This window comes from Bubalus bubalis, chromosome 9 (genome assembly GCF_019923935.1).
Source record: "Bubalus bubalis isolate 160015118507 breed Murrah chromosome 9, NDDB_SH_1, whole genome shotgun sequence".
NCBI lineage: Eukaryota > Metazoa > Chordata > Mammalia > Artiodactyla > Bovidae > Bubalus > Bubalus bubalis.
The window spans coordinates 72,535,200-72,553,729 of NC_059165.1; the positions used below are offsets into that span (position 1 = coordinate 72,535,200).

The window sequence follows — 18,530 nt, forward strand, 5'->3', positions numbered from 1 at the left end:
GCATCCACTGGGTCCCCTGCACATGTAGTCCATCCACCTCCCAGGATGGACTCCCGACTGCTTCCAACCCCTCCTCCAAGCTTCCCCATGTGGGCCCCTATGTGTGAGGGTTTGGGAAGAGAGGGTGGTATATATTCAGGCCAAATTGCTAGGTCATAGGGCATGCATTTATATAATTAGTTGAAAGCTCTCAGGCAGCTCTCTGGGATAGCTGCACCCACAGTCCAGGTGGGTACCCTCCCACTCCCACTCCCTGTCCCTGCTGACACCTGGCATTCTCCAGCTCACTAACTTTTGACAGTGTGATAAGTGACATCTCTTGAGAGCATCTCTTGCATTATTCTTGAGTTTCAGGGTCTCTTCATAAGCTTGCTGACCTCTGGTTTCCTTATTTAATCACCTCATCATACTCTCTCTTTAGTGATTTTTTGCTGTTGTTAATTTTGGCTGCACTTTGCAGCATGCAGAATCTTGATTCTCCAACCTGGGATTGAACCTGTGCCCCCTGCAGTCAAAGTGTGGAGTCTTAACCACTGGACTGGCAGGAAAGTCCCTGTAGTGTTTTGAAGTGTCTTTTCCTTGTGGATTTGCAGGCCCCCCCCCCCCCCCCCCGGATGCCTCATGCTGTCCTGACACAGGCTGACTGGCTTACAGGCAGACACCTTGAGCCTAGGTGTGGCAAGGGTAGTGATGGTCCTGAGCCTTCTCGGGGTTCCCAGCCCCACTCAGAGAGGGGAGGAGGGTTGACTATCCCTTGGTGGACACTATGGGGCTCATCATTGTGATCCCCTCAGGAGGCTATGTGTGTATTCTGAGGAGACTGTCTTAGCTCCCGGCTTGATAATCTGGAGTTTGAATTTTGAATCTGGGAAATTCATTCAACACATATTCATTCCGTGAATATCTAGGGAGCACTTATCCACAAGGCCCCCAGATCCCGTTGTTGACAAGTACAAGTGTGAACAGAATGGTCCCTTGGCTTCTCAGAGCTTGCCTTCTAGGGAGGTGGCAGTCAGTAAAGAGTGAGCAAATAAGATAATGGTAAAAGAAAACAAACAAGAGGCTAAAATATGGAATAATGGAGGGGGGACTTTGGCCACAGTGGTCAGGAGAGGCCACTCTTAGGAGACGACCTTTGTTCTGACAGCCAACCCAGAAGCATCGGGGGACTGGTATTCCCTGCAGAGACCTGCAAGTCAAAAGCCCTGAAGTTCTCATGAACTTGGGGTGGCAGAGAAACAGAAAGAAGGTGACTGGGTCTAGAGACTTGATGAGGGACAGGTGTGCAGGGAGTTCGGGGAGTGGGCAGGGGTCAGTTCAAGCTTTGTCCTATGGGACTGGGTTCATCCTGGGCTGGCATGTGAAGCAACAGGAGGACAGAGGGGCTATATAGGAGGGCGCTGGCCCCGGGAAGCTCTGCGGCTCTCTCCTGGGACAGCCTGAGCTTTGTGCCAGGCTGCTGTGGAAGCTGATGTGTACTCAGAGGGGATACTTTTCGTCTCTAGTATTTTTTCTTTTCTTTTAATGAATTATTATTATTATTTGTGGCCATGCTGCATGACTTGCAGGGTGTTAGTTCCCCAACTGGAGATTGAATATGGAAGGACTGATGCTGAAGCTGAAGCTCCAATACTTTGGCCACCTGATGCGAAGAACTGACTCATTTGAAAAGACCCTGATGCTGGGAGAGACTAAAGGCAGGAGGATAAGGGGAGAACAGAGGACGAGATGGTTGGATGGCATCACCAACTCGATGGACGTGAATTTGAGCAAGCTCCGGGAGTTGGTGATGGACAGAGAAGCCTGGCGTGCTGCAGTCCATGGGGTCACAAAGAGTTGGACACGACTGAGCGACTGAACTGAACTGAACTGAACCACGGCAGTGAAAGTGCAGGGTCCTGCCCACTGGACAGCTAGAGAATTCCCTCTTTTCTTTTTTTTTAATATGCAAAATTTTTATTACACAATATTAAGTAAACAGTAAATATAAGAATAGTATTGATACATCTGCTGCCTTTATATATATATTTTTTTAATTTCAATTTTGGTAAATAACAATGCATGTATCAAGTTTAAAAATCAAAAGAAACAAAGGTCCCCTCCCTCTGTGGCCCCATCCGCCAAGTTCCTCTCCCTGGAAGCAGCCATAGTGACTGCGTGCCCACCCTTCACCAGTGATTGCATCCCCAGAACTGGAGTAAGTGCTTCACGGGGACAAGGGCGCACCACTTCATTTCAAATTTTCCCCTCAGCATTGTCAGGTGGAGCGAATTCCCTATCAGGACACTTAAGAGCCCCTTTGTGAAGGCTCTGAAGCTGTCTTGTCAATGCACAGCTCTTTAAACTTGTATTTAAATGAACTAAAATAATCAGTCCCTTAGTCGCATGAGCCACGTTTCCAGTGCTCAATAGCCATGTATGGCCAGTGGCTACTGTATTGGACAAAATGGATAATTTCCATCATTGCAAGAGGTCCTCCTGCCAGTGCTGCTTTAGAGAATTCTATGCCATCCATCATTTATCTCTAGCCTGTCTGCTTCAGAGCTTCCCTGGTAGCTCAAGCGGTAAAGAATCTGCCTGTAATGCAGGAGACCCAGGTTCAGTCTCAGGAAGATCCCCTGGAGAAGGAAGTGACTACCCACTCCTGCATTCTTGCCTGGAGAGTTCCATGGACAGAAGAGCCTGGCAGGCTATAGTCCATGTCTGTTTTCAGCAGTGACTTGGAAGGGGCCATGGTCATCTAGGCAGAAGCTCAGTTGTGTTAGAGAAGCCGTCCTTAGCACATGCAGTAAGTCCCCCAGCAATTATAATAACCTCATTCCCCCAGGATCTGAGGGCTAGCCCGTTGGCAAGGTTGTAGAGCTGTGCTGTCCAATATGGGTCTGGCTGTCTCAGTCTTCCAAGCCAACCCTCCTCTCCTGGAACCTGGTTTCCTAGGGTCCTCGGCTGTGAAAGGAAAGGGCCTATACCTCCCTCACCAGGAGCCTCATCATCGTCCTTACCAGGTCATTCAGTCATTTCACAAACCTTTGTGGGCCTGCCCTGCACTGGACCTGACTTCGAGAGGGAGCCCATGAGAATCCTGTCCCGAGTGAGACAGAGAGGGCCATAAATGGGTCACTCCAGTTGTGCATAGAAGCGCAATGCCTAGGCTGTGCTGTGAGATCAGTGTGGGCTTCTTGGAGGAGGTGAACGCCAAACCACGCCCTGAAGGGAACAAGAGTGGTCTGGAGGTTGAGAGTTGGGAGGCGCCCACAGCCATAGGCCACAGGGCCAGTCAGGCTAGGCCCCAAGCAGCAGCACAAGAACTAGAGGCTGGCACCACAGGCCCGGAAGGGACTGGCGCTGTGGAATGTGAGTGGCGACTGAGTAGGAGAGGATGCGGGAAAATGCTGGGTGAGTTCAGCTGTTGGCAATTTCACGCCATCTCCTCAGCCACTTCTTGGGGACAGGCCCCAGCCTAGGGGCCCAGGTGCTGATGAAGGTCAGATTTCGGTAGCAAGAGAATAAAAGGAGATTTCCTCCGGAGGGGGGCCTCTCCCTGCAGAGAGAACTGCAGCTGCCTCACACACATACTCTGGGATTAGGCTAAATCCAACAGCAGGTGGAGGGATGGGAGGGGGGCTCCCAGTTAGGGTCCTAGAGTGTGGGAAGGAGCAGGCAGTGGTGGTACACACCTGAGTGTATCTGTTCTGGGGGGTGAGTCTCCTCCACCTGTCCCTCCGTTCTGCCTGGTGCTGCCCTGGATGGGAGTTGGGGGGCAAGGACAGTGACTGCTACCCTGGATCAAGGGCTGCATGAACACAGGGGGAGCAATGCAAGAAGACTTAGAAAATGCGGGCAGTTTTTCTTGGGAGCAAAGAGGGTGGGGCAAGGAGGTAGTTTTTCACGGAAAACCTTTTGTGCCATTCAAGTTTTTGTTTCAGTTATTTAAACCATGAGCACAGAATGCCTCTTTAAAATGTGGTTCTCAAAGTGTGGCCTCAGACCAGCAGCATCCCCTGGGAACTTGTTAGAAATGCAGATTTCCAGGCTTTACCTCAAACCTCTGTGTGTGTGTGTGTGCTTAGTAGCTCGGTCAGGTCTCACTTTTTGTGACCCCGTGGACTGTAGCCTGCCAGGCTCCTCTGTCCATGGGGATTCTCCAGGCAAGAATACTCAAACCTACTAGATACAAAATTCTGGGGTAGGACCCAGCAATCTAAACTTTTCAGGTAATTCTGATATATGCTAAAATTTTAGAACTACTGGTTAAAAATCTACCAAGGCAATGCTTGCTTCCTGGGGATCACACTTTGGGGAAAGGAGATTCTTGTGAGCATCCTGCTCTATAGCAATGAAAGCATGAAGTGGGGCGCAACTTGGAAGGAGGTCTTGGGGAGGCTGCCCCAAAAAATGAGGTTTAAGTGAGATCTAAAAGGCATAAGGGGCTTGGCCAGTTAAGTGGGGGAGAAGAAGGAATAGCCCATGTGAGGCCCAGAGGTGGCAGAGATGAAGGTCACGGGGCTGGAGCTCAAAGTGCTGGGCCCAGCACCTCTGTGTTTAGGTGTCATGAATGACCATCCATTTGTGTATGTGGACATTCCATTTTTGCTTCGTGGAAATCCAGAGCCTCTCCTGGCCCTCGGAACAACTGGGCCACCAGGGCTTTGGGAACGATCCCTGCAATGGGAAAGGCACCCGTTCCTGAGCACTGATTCTCTCACTGCCCCCATGCGACCTTGGGAGAAGGAGGAAATGGCCACCCACTCCAGTATTCTTGCCTGGAGAATTCCATGGATAGAGCCAGGTGGGCTGCAGTCCATGGGGTTGCACGAGTCGGACAGGACTGAGTGACTAACAACTTCGGGTCAGTCACTTCCTTGTTCTGAGCCTCAGTGTCCTCATCTGGGCAATGGGGACAAGCATGCCTTCCAGGGAAGGGATGCCATAAAGAAGGCATGAGATCATGGCAACCCAGACCTGGGGGCCATGCCCTCCTAATCCATATAACAACAGCCATTTTTGACCAAGCATTTCCTACCACTCTCCAAGGCATGTTGTCATTCCCGTGCTTCAGGCTCAGAGAGGGTAACTTCGGTCATAGCTCAACCCCCTCCCAAGCCCCTTACCAGGGCCAGCTTACCCCTCCCTCCCAAGCACTGACTCCCTCCCAGCAGCCTCCTGCCTCTTGGCTCTGGCTTCTGAGATGTGAGTGGCCGTCTGTCTGTTGCTCCTACCAGAACCTTTGGCTGACCCAAGCAGCGAGCGAGTGGCAGAGTCCGGAGGCGACCCAGTGCTTTTTGGACAGGCTCTTGCAGTTGGTGGTGGTGGGTGGGCACTAGCTCAGAAGCTGCTTGGAACCCAGGCAGACCAAGGGTGTCAGCTCCAGATGCTGCCTCGCTGCCCAGAGCGAGTTTGGGGGAGGGGGGATGGAGCAGCAAAGCTCGCATGGGGGAATTAGTAGCATCTGTCTCATTCTGACATGGGACGTGAAGAATGTGGAAAGGCCCAGTAAGCACGTGCCTGCCAGAGAGGCTAGCAGGGAGGGGGCACAGGGAGGGGCAGCTGAACCCCTCTGGGACCCCAGGACCTACCAGGCAGCAGCTGCCTCCATCACTCTGATGAGTCTCCCATGTACACAGGACCTGCTGGGAACCTGGTGTGGGGGATCAACTGGGCTCCTTCCTTAGACCCTAATCCTTATGACCCTGGGGCCCGTCATATCCTCAGTTTCTCTACCATTAAATTGGGAAAACCAATCTTTATCTGGGCTTCCCAGGTGGTGCTAGTGGTAAAAAACCCGTCTACCAATGCAGGAGACATAAGAGACTTGGCTTTGATCCCTGGGTTGGGAAGATCCCCTGGAGGAGGACATTGCAACTCACTCCAGTTTTCTTGCCTGGAGAATCCTGTGGACAGAGGAGCCTGGCAGGTTGCAGTCCTTAGGGTCTCAATATCTGGCAAGGCTGCGATAAGGGACAGTGGTGGGCCTCTCCCTCCACTGTGCTGGGCCTAGCACAGCAGTGGGCTCACGGTGGGTAAGTGGAAAATGGGGGTTCTCATTTGCCACTCTCTTGTCCTTACGCACTGCTCTAGCCTCCCAGCCCTTTTCTTCCCTGGGTGGGCTTTGAGGGATCTGCCTGTCCTGTGTTTGACTAGGTTAATGAAGGACAGTCACTAGCCAATGACCTCAGTGGGAGATAGGGGCTCAGTCAGAAAGTTTGGAGGACTCCGGGAGCCAGAGGGGGTTCTTGAGTGGAGGAGGAACGTAAGCCAAGAGCTGCTTTTGGAAGCTGTCTGTGGAGCCACCTGGAAGGGAATAGGAGGGGAGGGGATGGAGGAGACCTTGGGCAGGAAGGAGACCCTTTGAGGCAGCCCTGAGACTCAGGGATGCGGCAAAGGCCAATTTCACCAATTCTTAGGGAAACACTCAGCATAACCCACGTGAACTCTGCAGGGCGTCCTTCCCCAAGCATGTGCTCATCTGAGACTCATTTCATCCTAAACCCTAACCCCTGGAGGTAAGCAAGCAGGACTACACCACTCGTGTGGGTGAAGAGTGATGATCAATAAGTGAGAACAGTGGCCATGGGACTGTGGAAGTGGCAACTCTGAACTTCCTAGCTCCAAGTCCAGTTTTCTCTCATTCTGTTGGAGAACAGGGCTCCTGAGGGAAAAGAAGTGGTCAGGGGAGACTCCCTGGGTTTTTCTCTGGTGCCTTCTCTGAGATGGGGGCTCCTGGAGGAGGTACAGTTTGGTGCTGTAAGATGGGACATAGTGAGGCAAAGAGGAATAGGAAGAGAAGACAAAGAGGAAACCTGGAATAGGAAGAGAAGTGTGGCTGCTGCTCCGTCTTCTAGGATGGCCCTCGTCCCAAATCCGTATTCCTAGCCCCTTCTGACCCTGTTTGTACTTTCAGCCACCATCCCCTAGAGGTTCTGGGGGCAACCCAGGAGCTTCCACCAAGGGTCTGTCCTGGATGGGAGCTCCTGATTCAGCAGGGCCGAGCAGGGCCACAGAGAGTGCCAGGCACTGGGTCAGGAACCTCTTCTGTGGATTAAGGGGCTGAAGAGCAGCCGTGACTGCTGGGATGGAGCCGGAGAAGTTCCAGGCTTAGAGCCCTGAGAAGCTGATCCCTCCACCCTCCCCCAGAGGGTGTTTGAGAACAGGGCCATGACGGCCTCCCCAGGGGAGGACCAGGCAGGCAAAGACAGCTGCAGCCCAGCCAGGCGGCAACCAGCTGCTGCCTGGGAGACTGGCCAGGGTGGGGCGGGGTGGGCAGAGCCCCCACCCTGAGCGGCAGAGCGTGGGAGCGGGCAGCAGCCTCGAAGCTGAGTTTCAGGCTTTCATGCTGTGTTAACGGTCAGCTTGGTTAATGCTGAGCAGATGGGGGCGGGGTGCTGCCAACTCCCTTGGGGACAGTCCTGGGCACGTATGCACATAACACATGTGCAGAGGGTACAGGAGTTCCGCCAAGTGGATGGTGCCATGTGGACTCACCTGCCAGTTAGCACTCTTTCACACTATCGTATATCCGATGAGGCTGCTGAGACAGACAAACCAAGACAGAGGGGCACAAAGTCTCCTGGGTCCACCCCGAGGCAGCTGGAGGTGGATATTCACCCAGGGCCTGGCGTGGAGCCCTCCATCTGTGTCATCCCCAGCAAAACTCCCAGCTCAGGGATCTCTCCACCCTGTTCCCCCTCCATCCACTGTGGGGAAGACACCAGGCAGGCACACAGAAGTTTATTTCAAAAAAATAATTTATAAAAGGTCATTTGCTTCTGTGTTTTGGCAGGCTCCCAGCCTCTCAGCCAGCACGGGGCGGTGTGGGGATGGGGTGGGCACGAGTGCTCCTTCCATCAAGATGCTGGGACAAGCAGCAGAGGGAGGCAGGGGAGGCCTGGGGAAGTGGGGTTCAGAGGTCTAAGACCTCTCTTGGTATGGGGAAGCAGGGAGGTTTAAGACAGCCCTGCAGCCAGGTCCAACCAAAGCCCTGGAACAAGGACTTCTGCCAAGGCCCAGAAGTCCAAGCAGAACCTTAACAAGCCATTAGAACACTGGGGCCACGACTCCAAAGAACAGGGCCTTGAGACTGGGGTTGAACTCTGGCTTGAGACCCAGAGGCCAGAGAAGGAAGTCTCGAGACTAGGGACCCCAGGACCAAGGACAGACCTCCCCCAAACAGAACCAGAAATCTGGGATAGTACCCTTAGGTCAGGGCCTGGGGCTGCCAAGGACGAGTGCCACCTGGTTGCAGTTGAGCCAGGAGGCCCAAGGCTGGCAGCCAACCCTGCCCATACAGCCTGTGTCCCTGCTCACGTCTGCACCCCAGGGAAGGAGAAGGAGCTGGGCCTCGGTGGTAGGGGGTCGTGGCTGAAGACAGAGTCGCTAGAGGAGCAGGTGCTGCTGGCGTCCCCGCCGGCAGGGGAGTAGGGTCCAAAGGTTAGGCGGAGGTCGAGGTACTGTGGGGAACAGTGTTGGTCAGCCCTGGTGGTCAGGTGGGATGAGGCCCAGAGGGCAGTGGGCATGGGGGCGGGGGGCGGTCTTGGGACCATAGGGGCACAGTACCTCCTCAGAGACGGCCAGCAGGACCTTGTCCAGCGCCTCCACCAGTTGCTTGAAAGTGGGCCTCTGAGACGGTGCTGCGTGCCAGCACTCGCGCATCAGCCCGTACCTGGGGGAGGGGCGGGGGAGGGTCAGAAGGAGCCTAGGGCCTGCGTGAGGGGGTGTGGCGAGGGGGTAGGAGGGTTTGACACGAGGTGAGGCCATTCAGCAAACGAGTACTCTGCCAGGCCTTCCCTGCCGGGCTGAAGAAGGGGTGACCATGAGTAAGAGCTGACCACTCTGTATGACTGGACCGTGAGGTCAAGGTTAGGACAGAGAATGAGGACTAGAAAGTGAGGGAGAGTGGGGTGAGGCCTCACAGCTCTGGGGGGCAGTGTGGGGGCCGGTCCATCCGATGCCCCTCTCGTAGCAGCGAGAACAGCTCCTCCACGGGGATGCCAGGGTATGGGGAGCCCCCGAGGGTGAAGATCTCCCACAGCAGGATTCCAAACGACCACCTGGATGGAGGCAGAACCCAGGCTCAGCAGGGTACAGCTTCACCCCCTAACCCTGTGGCTAGGATAGGGGACCCCTCAACTATGATCCACCATGGGGGTGGGAATACGGGCTTCTTTTAGAGGTCTGGTCCCACTCAGACCCAGGGCAAGGGCTTTAGAAGGACAAAGGTTGCCTGTAGATATATCCCAGGCTCCAGCTTCCAGGACTCACACATCACTCTGGTGTGTGTAGACTCTGTCAAACAAGGCCTCTGGTGCCATCCACTTGACAGGCAGGCGGCCCTGGAGGGAAGAGGGCACACTGCTGCCAAGGGCCACGGGTCCCAGTGCCTGGCCCCAATCAGCTGCGCCCCACCTCCCTTACGTTGCTAGTTTTCTTGTAGTAGTCAATGTGGTGGATGCCACGGGCCAGCCCGAAGTCTGCAATCTTCATCACGTTGTCCTCGGTCACCAGCACATTGCGGGCAGCCAGGTCTCGGTGGATGCACTGGGGGTGGGGCAGGGGTCTTAGATTGAGGACACATGACTGGGAAAAGGGCACAGGGGACCTCACAGCAACCCGATGAGTGGGAATCATCCACCCATTTTACAGATGGGGAAGTTGAGAGAGGGGAAACGTAAGCCAACTAACTTCAGGGCCCACACCTTGTCTCTTGCACCACCGCTCCTGCCTGTGGGATAGGAAGAAATGGGAACATGCAGTGTTAACTGCGTATAGATGAGGCAGTACAGAAGGACTCAAGGACGCTTAGAGTAAGGAAAAAGAGGAGAGAGGGAGAAATTGGTGGCATTTAACACAAGGCATGGAAGTGCGGGGATGGGTCATTACCTTCCGGGACTCCAGGTACTGCATGCCCCGGGCCACCTGGTAGGCGCAGGAGACCAGGGCAGGGAAGGAGAGCGGCCCCTCGCTGCTCCGAGGCCCGTCAGGGCTGAGGTCAGGGCCTGGGGGGCGGCGGGCCCTCAGGAACTCCCGCAGGTTGCCCTTGGCAGCACACTCCACGATCACGTACAAGGGCCCTGCAGAGGAGAGGGGTGACAGGGAAGCTGACAAGGCTGTGGCTCCATGCCCCCACCGTCCCTGTCCCTCACCCCACCCCGCTCCCACCTTCCTGGGTGCAGACACCCAGCAGGTTGATAATGTTCTTGTGTCGGCCAATCAGCTTCATCACCTCCATCTCAGAGACCAGGTCTGCCAAGTCCTTGTCGGAGGCGTTGTCTGCGAGGATGACAGCCAGGGTGATTACATAAGGGAGGCTCTGGGTTGGGGACAGGACATGGAGCCCTAAATTCCATGCCAGGAAGGTCTGGGCCTGAATCCCTGCTAGGCTGTGTGGCCTTGAAACAGTCTCTTAACTTCTCTGAACCTCAGGATCCTCTTGTATGAAATGGGACAATGGATTATGCCTTACTCTCATAGCAGTTGTAAGGATGCGACAAGATCAGGATCTAAAAGTGTTAGGCCCGCCAGTGAGTGCAACCAGGAAAAAGGAGGGAGGGGAAAGAGCTCTGAACAGGAAGGAAGCTCCGTCTTGGAGGACTTGGCATTAGTCCCCGAATGGGGTGAGAGCTCCTGGAGGCGGGAAGTAGGCTGGCGCCCTGAGGTCTGTCCGACCAGGGCCTGGCGTCCATCTGGCCTGGGAGTTCAGGGAGCTGCTGGTAGGGCGCAGCCAGGGGAGGCCAGGAAGAAGCTGCTCTAGTTTCTCTTGAGAAGGCTAAGGACGAGGGGCTGAGCCCCTGGGGTTGACCTGTGGCCCTGGGCCAATGACATACCCTCCCCGCCAGACCTCACAATGCACATTTCTCAATCCCTGCCTCCCAGAAAGTGCCAGGTGGCCCCAGCTGTGCAGAAAGGAGGGGCTGGAGGGAGTGGAACAGCGGTTTGGGCCGCTTTTGTAGAGGGGGCTGGGGAATAGTAGTGAGAGGCCTCGATGGTGGGTCCCGCCCGGGTGTCCTGAGCCTCCTGGGGCTGCTGCTTGGGCTGTTCTCTGAGAGAGTGGTGGACACAGGGGGAGATCTGGGAAGGGCCTTGGGGAGACCAAGGGTGCAATCTGGGGGGGAATCATGGGGTTGAGGTGGAGGCCTTCAAGGCTAACAAGGTTATTTGAGGTCAAAGCTGACACAGGGTAGCAGACCCATCACCCTAAACCCTTGTGGTCACCATCATCCCAGTAGTGAAGATTTTAGGTGTCATTTTCCACCAACCTCAGGCTGGGAGGAGGGGACTATTATTTATCCCATGTGACCTGTGAGGAAATCGAAGCTCAGAAATGATTTGCCAGGGTCGGTTGCACATTTGGGCACTGGGCCCAAGGAGTGGGGGGAATGACAGCCTTTCCTGGTCCTCACCCACTAGCACCCTGAGCCCTGTCTGTTATTCCCAAGGTCATAGGGTCTCCCACAAGCTGCCACACTTACCCTTAAGCATCTTGACGGCCACAGTGCTGGCTTGGTCCGGCCGGGTGGGGTCCATGCCGAAGGCCTCTGCGCACACCACCTGCCCAAAGCAGCCCTCGCCCAGGGGCTTTCCCAGCACCAGCCTGGAGATGAGAGAGATGAGGCCTCAACCACTTGGCATCACTCCCGCACAGGATCTGATCCTCACCCTCACTCGGAATGGCATACCTGTCCCGGGGGAACTCCCACAGTGGGTCAAGAGGCAGGTCAAGACTCACAAGGCCAGCGAGCAAGGGGGGGCCACTGGAGGAGAGACGGACACCCCGCACCAGGGACAAGCTTGACTTGGCTGAGGAGCCTGACTCCAGCGAGAACTGCAAAGCGAGAGACTTGGTCGGTCTGCTGAAGCTGAGCTGGGGCGGGAACACAGGCCCTGAGCCTTTGCTGTGGGAACACAGAGGCGGGGGTCAGCATGCTGGATACCTGTCGGGCCAGAGGGAAGCGAGACAACTTCTGCACGGTGGCGGGCTGTCGGTGGTGTCGGGTGAGGAGCGTCTGCCTGCGATATAGCCCGACCAGCAGCAGGAACACGATCAAAGCCAGAGAGCCTGACGAGTACAGGATGATGTCCGTGTACCTGCCTTCGGGTGCTGTCGCTGTCCACGTGAGATCCTCCTCTGCCCGCAGATGGACACACGGACAGAAACTGATTGGTCAGTCAGTGGTCAGTTGGCTGGCCCCACCCCCTTTCACCGAGGCCCTTGTAGCTCCTCATACAGAGAGACACACAGCAGTAAAACTGCATTGATACCCCGTCCTGCGTACCCATGGACTTCCCTGATGGCTTAGACAATATAGAATCCACTTACAATGTGGGAGACCTAGCTTTGATCCCTGGAGGAGGGCGTGGCAACCCACTCCAGTATTCTAGCCTGGAGAATCCCCATGGACAGAGGAGCCGATGGGCTACAGTCCATGGGGTCACAAAAAGTCGGACACGACTGAGAGACTAAGCACAGCACAGACTGCATGTCCCAGAGGGTTGCACAGACAGTCGTATGTGGACATGCATAGCAGGATTACTGTATGCAGAATCCCAAATCCACACACCACATCCCAAATCCATATCTCATAGACCAAGGAAGACTCTCTCTACCCAGCAGGTCACAGTCCATGGCTGGAGCACAGCAGGAGCTCACCTGGCAGCACCGTGAGCCAGGCCGACTGGTAGGAAAGGCCGATGGAGTTGCCCGCCAGGCAGGTATACTCGCCTGCATCCTCAGCAGATACATTCCGAAGGTACAAGACCTCCACCTCTGAGCTATTGATGTCCGCTGTCTGGGGATGGGGGATATACTCAGGGGTCACAGCAGGGCCTGGGGTCCCGCTGTGGCCAGGAAGCAAGGTGGGGACTCCCCACCCCCGTGGGAGGATGGTGGAATCAGGTGCCAGGAGGGACTAGACCTTTAAGACTTGCACATAGGGGAAGCCGTCGGCACCGAAGCTGCTGCCGTTGATGACGATGTGCTTCAGCCACTGGATGTGGGGCTGGGCATCGCTGTACACCTTGCAGAGCAGTTCCACGTCACTGCCCACCACAGCCGTGGTGTTGGCTGGGAGTCCTGCCTGAAGGATGGGCCGGTGCGGGGACCGCTCTGGGGGTGAGGCCGGGCCAGGCTGTCAGCCCTGATCGGTGGCACCTACCTGCCTCCCGCCTACCCCCCAGCTCAAGCGAGGAACCTTCCTGATACTCAACTCAGACCTTGTTCATCCCCTCCTTATACCATTCAAACCTTCCGTGGCTCCCCATTGCCTTTGGGGACAAGGAGAACTTCTCAGCCAAGCACTCAAAAACCCTCCAGGTCTGGCTGTCTGCTTAAATCCCACAACCCAGGCATATACCTCCCCACAGAAGCATTGTATTCTTCATGCCTAGGGCCTTGGCTCCGCCTGTGTCCTCTGCCTGGATGTCTTTCCCATTTCCCCACCTCAGCTGGGCCCTGCTTCTCCAAGCCCACGGTATTCCCTGTGCTTCCCTCGGACCCACCTGGACACTTTGAGTAGCTTGAGTGAGTCGTCTAAGACTAAGTCCATCTGGCTTGTCAGACTGGGACAGGGCTCCCACCCCCACGCCACCTCACCCGCCTGCCCACCCACTCACCCAGCACGTCCAGCAGGTAGCTATAGCGGATGCTGCCCAAAGAGTTCTCCACGAGGCAGGTGTACGTGCCACGGTCAGAGGGCACCACGCTTTCCATCACCAGGCTCCAGTGCTGGTGGCGCAGCTGGGGAGCAGGCAGGCGTCCATGAGAGGCCACCGAACCGTGCCCACAGGGGTCTTCTCAAGCTCTCTAGGCCCCGGGGAGACCAATGCCAAGGGTAGGGACTTTGGGACAAAGGAGAAGGCTCCCCAAATACCCAAACCGTGGGTTTGAGTCTTTTGAGTTTTAGCTCTACTTCTTCCAAGTTGGGCCACCTTGAACCAGTTTTTGCCCATTCTGAGTCTCAGCTTCCTCTGAGACAACAGCTTGGAACTGACCCTGTTGTGGTCTCATCATGAAAATGGGCTGCTAAAACACTGATACCTGCTGGTCAGTGATCCTTCCCACTGTACACATGGAGTTGCTAAGGTCAGCAGGTTAAGTCACTTGCCAGGGAGCAGCACAGTGGGAACTTGACCCAGAGCTGTCCATGTCCACGGTCTCATGCCCCTCCGGGGGCCCTCGGCTGCCTTCCTCATTAGAAAAAGAGCTGTGGGTTTGACTTGAGGGCACCGATGAGGGAACCCGGAGACTCACTCGAATGCCTCCAATGCGATGCTCCCCGTGGAAGTCCTGTCCATCCTTGAGCCAGCGGATGGTGGGCATGGGGTTGCCTGCAGCTGGACAGCGGAACTTGACGGTGTTCCCGGCAGGCACAGCATGCAGCTTCTTCTCCATGCGCTGGGGGTGTGTCCAGTAGGGTGCTGAAGAGGAGGAGATGGGAGAATTCAGTGTCCACTAGAAGACCTCCTGTTCACACACAGATCTGTTCTCAGTGGCCAGCAGGGAGGCAGGGTCTTTGAGGACTCACACTGACCTTGCTGGGGGTAAACGTGCCCATTCAAGGGGCTCCTGTGGATCTTGGGGTCCTCGTCGCCATTGCTGGAGGTCATGGAGTCTATGTCCGGGACAAAAGGAGGTGTTTGAGGCCCACGACAGAGAGTCTCTCCCCAGGCATCCCTTAGCCTCTGCTGGTCCCCCTTACCGTCCACAACCAAGGTGACATTGTGCAGAAGCAAGGAGCCTCGTGACAGGCAGAGGTACTGGCCAGCATCCTCGGGTAGGAAGCTGGCAATCTCCAAGCGGCCTCTCCAGCCTCGTACCCGGCCAGCAGGTGTCAGGCGACTGCCCTCCTTGTACCAGTGGCCACTGCGCTCAGCCCGCCCACAGCATAACCGCACAGGCTGCCCAAGGGCCACCGTCAACTCCTGCTCTTGCTGCTCCAGGCTGGGGGCCAGGCAGGGCTCTGCGGGTCGAGGGCAGAGGTCCGTGAGCCCTGCAGCCCCCTGCCTACAGAGAACATGCTGCACACACAAGACACGAGCACGCTCGACACATGCTAAACACCTGCTGCCCCTTCACAGACACACAACCACATGCTGCAGACGCTATGTGCAGGGCAAACGCCACCCCTCTGGTGCAGAGCACACACACAGCACATAGCAGACATGCTGCACTGGACATGCCACCATCTAAGGAACACACACACACAAGGCACATGCTATACGTGCCACGCACAGGCCACACACCACACCTCCGGGGCACATCACACTCACAATGCATACACCACACATGCTGGTGGGGCCCCCCAAGTCCCACACACCCAGTGCACAGAACACACGCGCGCACATACACACACGCACACAGCCAAAGGGCTCACCACCAGCTCTGCGGCCCAGCTCGGGGCCCCGCACCCTGCAAGGCCAGTCCTCTCTTGGGGACACACAGATAGGTGGACGCTGGCTGGGAGCCAGACACCAAGTCTCCACGGCTGAGTCCTGCCCTGCTGCCACCTCCTCAGGGCCTAGGCCAGGATCCTCTCCAGCCTTGCTCAGCCAGCAGCCCCCTCCTGAGGCCCACTCTTCCCACCCCGGCCACCCTCTCCCTTCTTAGAGGTCATACCCAGCTCCGTTTCCTCAGAGGCCTCAAAGGACAAAGCTGGAGCCCCAGGTGCCCCCAGCAGGACCCCCAGTAGGACCAACAGCAGCCGCATCTCCTTCCTGCTGCTCTCGGGGACCCAGGCTGGGCCTCCTATGACTGCCTTCCTGAAACAGAGAGGGTGAAGAACTCCTACTAGACCCACACCTTGGCTGCCTCTCTGCTCCTATTTTTCAGATGAGGAAACTGAGACAAGAAATGGCTGGCTGACTTGTCCAAGCCTGACAGACAGCGTCAGAGCAAAGACTAGAACCAGCTCTGCCGTTAACCAGAGCTCAAGGCTTCCCCATGGTAGGTTGGGGGTGGGGGGTAGGGGGCTGGAAGGGGGCTGGGCTTCCTGCCCTTCTTGGGTCCTGCTGAGACCTTCCTTGGCACAAATTCACAGAAAGGGCAGTTTTGGAATTCTTTGCTTGGAGGGAAACAGAGAATGGAGACACATCTTCTCCCTCTCAGCACACATAATTTATTTTTTGCTGAATAAATGTATTACTGAAGAGCCAAAAAAAAAAAAAAAAAAATCTGAAATATAATACAAGGCCAAGCTTCAGCATTTGGATGTTATCTGATCTGACCCCCACTCCTTAGAGCATTGCTTACATTTCCATGACCAGCTTCGGAGACCTGTAGTGGCAGGGTGGGTGTGTGCTTAGTGGCTCAGTCGTGTTTGACTCTTTGCGACCCCATGGACTGTAGCCTGCCAGGCTCCTCAGTCCATGGGGATTCTCCAGGCAAGAATCCTGGAGTGGGTTGCCATTGCCTTCTCCAGAGGATCTTCCTGACCCAGGGATCAAACCCAGATCTCCCACATTGCGGGTGGATTCTTTACCATCTGAGCCACCCAAGAAGCCCTGCAGTGGCAGGGTGCTCACTGCTAACAAGGCCATACATCCCACGGCCAGGAAAAATTCTGAGCCAGAATTGCATTCTGGGGATACTTCTGTTTTTAGTGCCCCTGCAACTCCATCAGAGGTGGCACACGCTCTTGTCAAGCAGGTAGACTCTAGTGTCTGACAGAGCCAACTTCAAATCCTGACTCTTACCAAGTGCAAGTCACTGTCCCTCTCTGGGCTGCTGTCCTTACAGGACTGCTTTGAGGATAAAAGAGAACATACGTAGGGCCAGGCGCACAGGATGCGGCAGTGTTTTCTTCCCTTTCCCCTCTCCATGACTGTCATCCTGTGTCTGCCCTCAGCCAGTCACCTCCAATTCTGGTGCTGTTCCTAGCATGTGTGATGTACACTCCCACCCCATCTAGGTACTCTCCTCCAAACACTATCAACGATGTCTCCATCCACCAAAAGGAACACTCAAACCTGAGGCTCAGCTGGCAGGGGAAGAGGGTGACTAGTATAGTTCTAGGGGCCTGCTGGCTATCACGTGGGGCTGAGTAACAGGTGTCATTGATGTCTCTGCATCCACCTCACTCAGGTATCTCACTGCACTCCTCCTCAGCCACTGCTCCCCCTGTCCTGAGTTCTGAGGCGGGGGGCGCTTACTTGTCCTGGCCAAAGCCATCATCTCCCCCTTCAAACGGTTTCTTCTTTGGGCTGCCCCCACAGCTGGGGCATCACTTGTCCAGTCCCTCTCCAGCCCAACTCACCTTCCCTGCCTGAACCCAGAGCATGTGATGGGCATCTCTAGCTTGGGCCTTTGCAAACATCTCCCTTGATTCTCCAGCAGGGTTTTAGAAATTTATGAGCCTGTCATGTACCCCCTGCTCAACACCCACCAGCTTATAAGCCCATAATGGCTGCCTGTGTGCAGCAGCATCCAGTCCACACTGTTTATCCAGCGCCCAAGGCCTCCCTCCTTGCCCCGGTCATTCTCACTGACCACACAGTCTGCTTCTTCAGCACTGAGAAGTCATTGGCTTTCAGAACTGGGCATGTCTTCTCTCTTGCCCATACCTCTGTGACCCCACTTCTCTACCTGGCTCAGATGCCACAATCTGTGCTCTGTCTGTGCCCACCTTCGTTTTCCATTGCCCTCCTCTGTGAAATCCCCTCACCCTGCTCTGCTCTTCAAGGATGTAGCTCTCTGGGTTGGGAATGGAGTGGGAGGCCCAGGGATTCTATTCCCACTCCGGGGCTACCCTGACCTCACTTAGTCGGGTCACCCGGGCGGCTGACGGGACAGACTGCCCTGCACCTGGGTCGAAGGGTCTGACTCTGACATCAGGTAGTTCTGGGTTCTCCAGTCTCCCGCACTCGAGCGCTGGGAGAGCCTGGGCAAGTGACTGCACCTCTCTGAGCCTCAGCTTCCTCATCTCTCTATTCGGGGCAAGCAGACCGTCCAGCAGCCGAGGGACCAGCGCGTCCTTCCTCCGTCCCTATCGGGCCACCCTGGGGAGCAGTGCCAGTCGGCGGGTCCCGAAAGGAGCTGCAGGGACAGTCCACCCGCCCCCGCCCCAGTGGGCAATGAGTAACCAGCTCCGCGGCCAGGGTGCTCTTTGGACGGAGCGGGACAAAAGGCCCTGTGTGCGCTACGGGTTACTGATTTACCTTCCCCTTCACCCCCACGCCGAGCGGGCGCCCAGGTCCCTAGTGCTGGGAGGGGTCAGCTCCCGGAGCCCCGCTGCCGCTCGCCCCCTGGCGGCTGGGAGCGCAGCACGGGCCTGCACGGGGTCCCGGCTCACCTCGAACCTCAGTGGTCCCGCTACTGGCACAACGTTCCGATTTACCTGGGTCCTCCGTGGCCTCGCTCTCAGCTCCCGCCAGCCCCGATCCCCACGCCCAGCGGAGACAGAAGACTGCTCGGGAGTTGCGCAGCCCCCGGCCGCAGAGCCAGGAATGCACCCCAGACAGCGGCGTGGCCACGGGTAGCCCAGCGCCCCGCCCACCTCGGGTTTCACCTACTTCGGGCTCCGCCCCTCCTGGACCAACTCTGT

The 18,530-nt window shown here is 56.1% G+C and overlaps 1 protein-coding gene across 3 annotated transcripts; it reads right to left on the bottom strand.

The window, feature by feature from the left end:
• Positions 1-7,730: 7,730 nt before the first annotated feature.
• On the bottom strand, positions 7,731-18,530 carry FGFR4 (fibroblast growth factor receptor 4). 3 transcript variants are annotated; one of them, XM_006076335.3, is made up of 18 exons: positions 18,324-18,479; positions 15,608-15,750; positions 14,691-14,951; positions 14,523-14,603; positions 14,243-14,409; positions 13,606-13,729; positions 12,909-13,099; positions 12,644-12,782; positions 11,928-12,121; positions 11,673-11,818; positions 11,466-11,587; positions 10,156-10,266; positions 9,877-10,067; positions 9,412-9,534; positions 9,259-9,329; positions 8,910-9,047; positions 8,554-8,659; positions 7,731-8,447 (listed from the first exon to the last, which is right to left on the bottom strand). In XM_006076335.3, exons 2-18 carry the CDS (start codon positions 15,696-15,698, stop codon positions 8,301-8,303), a joined length of 2,403 nt encoding a protein of 800 aa, XP_006076397.1. In that variant the 5' UTR covers positions 15,699-15,750; positions 18,324-18,479; the 3' UTR covers positions 7,731-8,300. The 3 variants fall into 3 exon arrangements, with proteins under 3 accessions (XP_006076397.1, XP_025148744.1, XP_044803710.1); XM_025292959.2 differs by having other exon boundaries at positions 18,279-18,433; XM_044947775.1 differs by lacking the exon at positions 15,608-15,750 and having other exon boundaries at positions 18,324-18,530.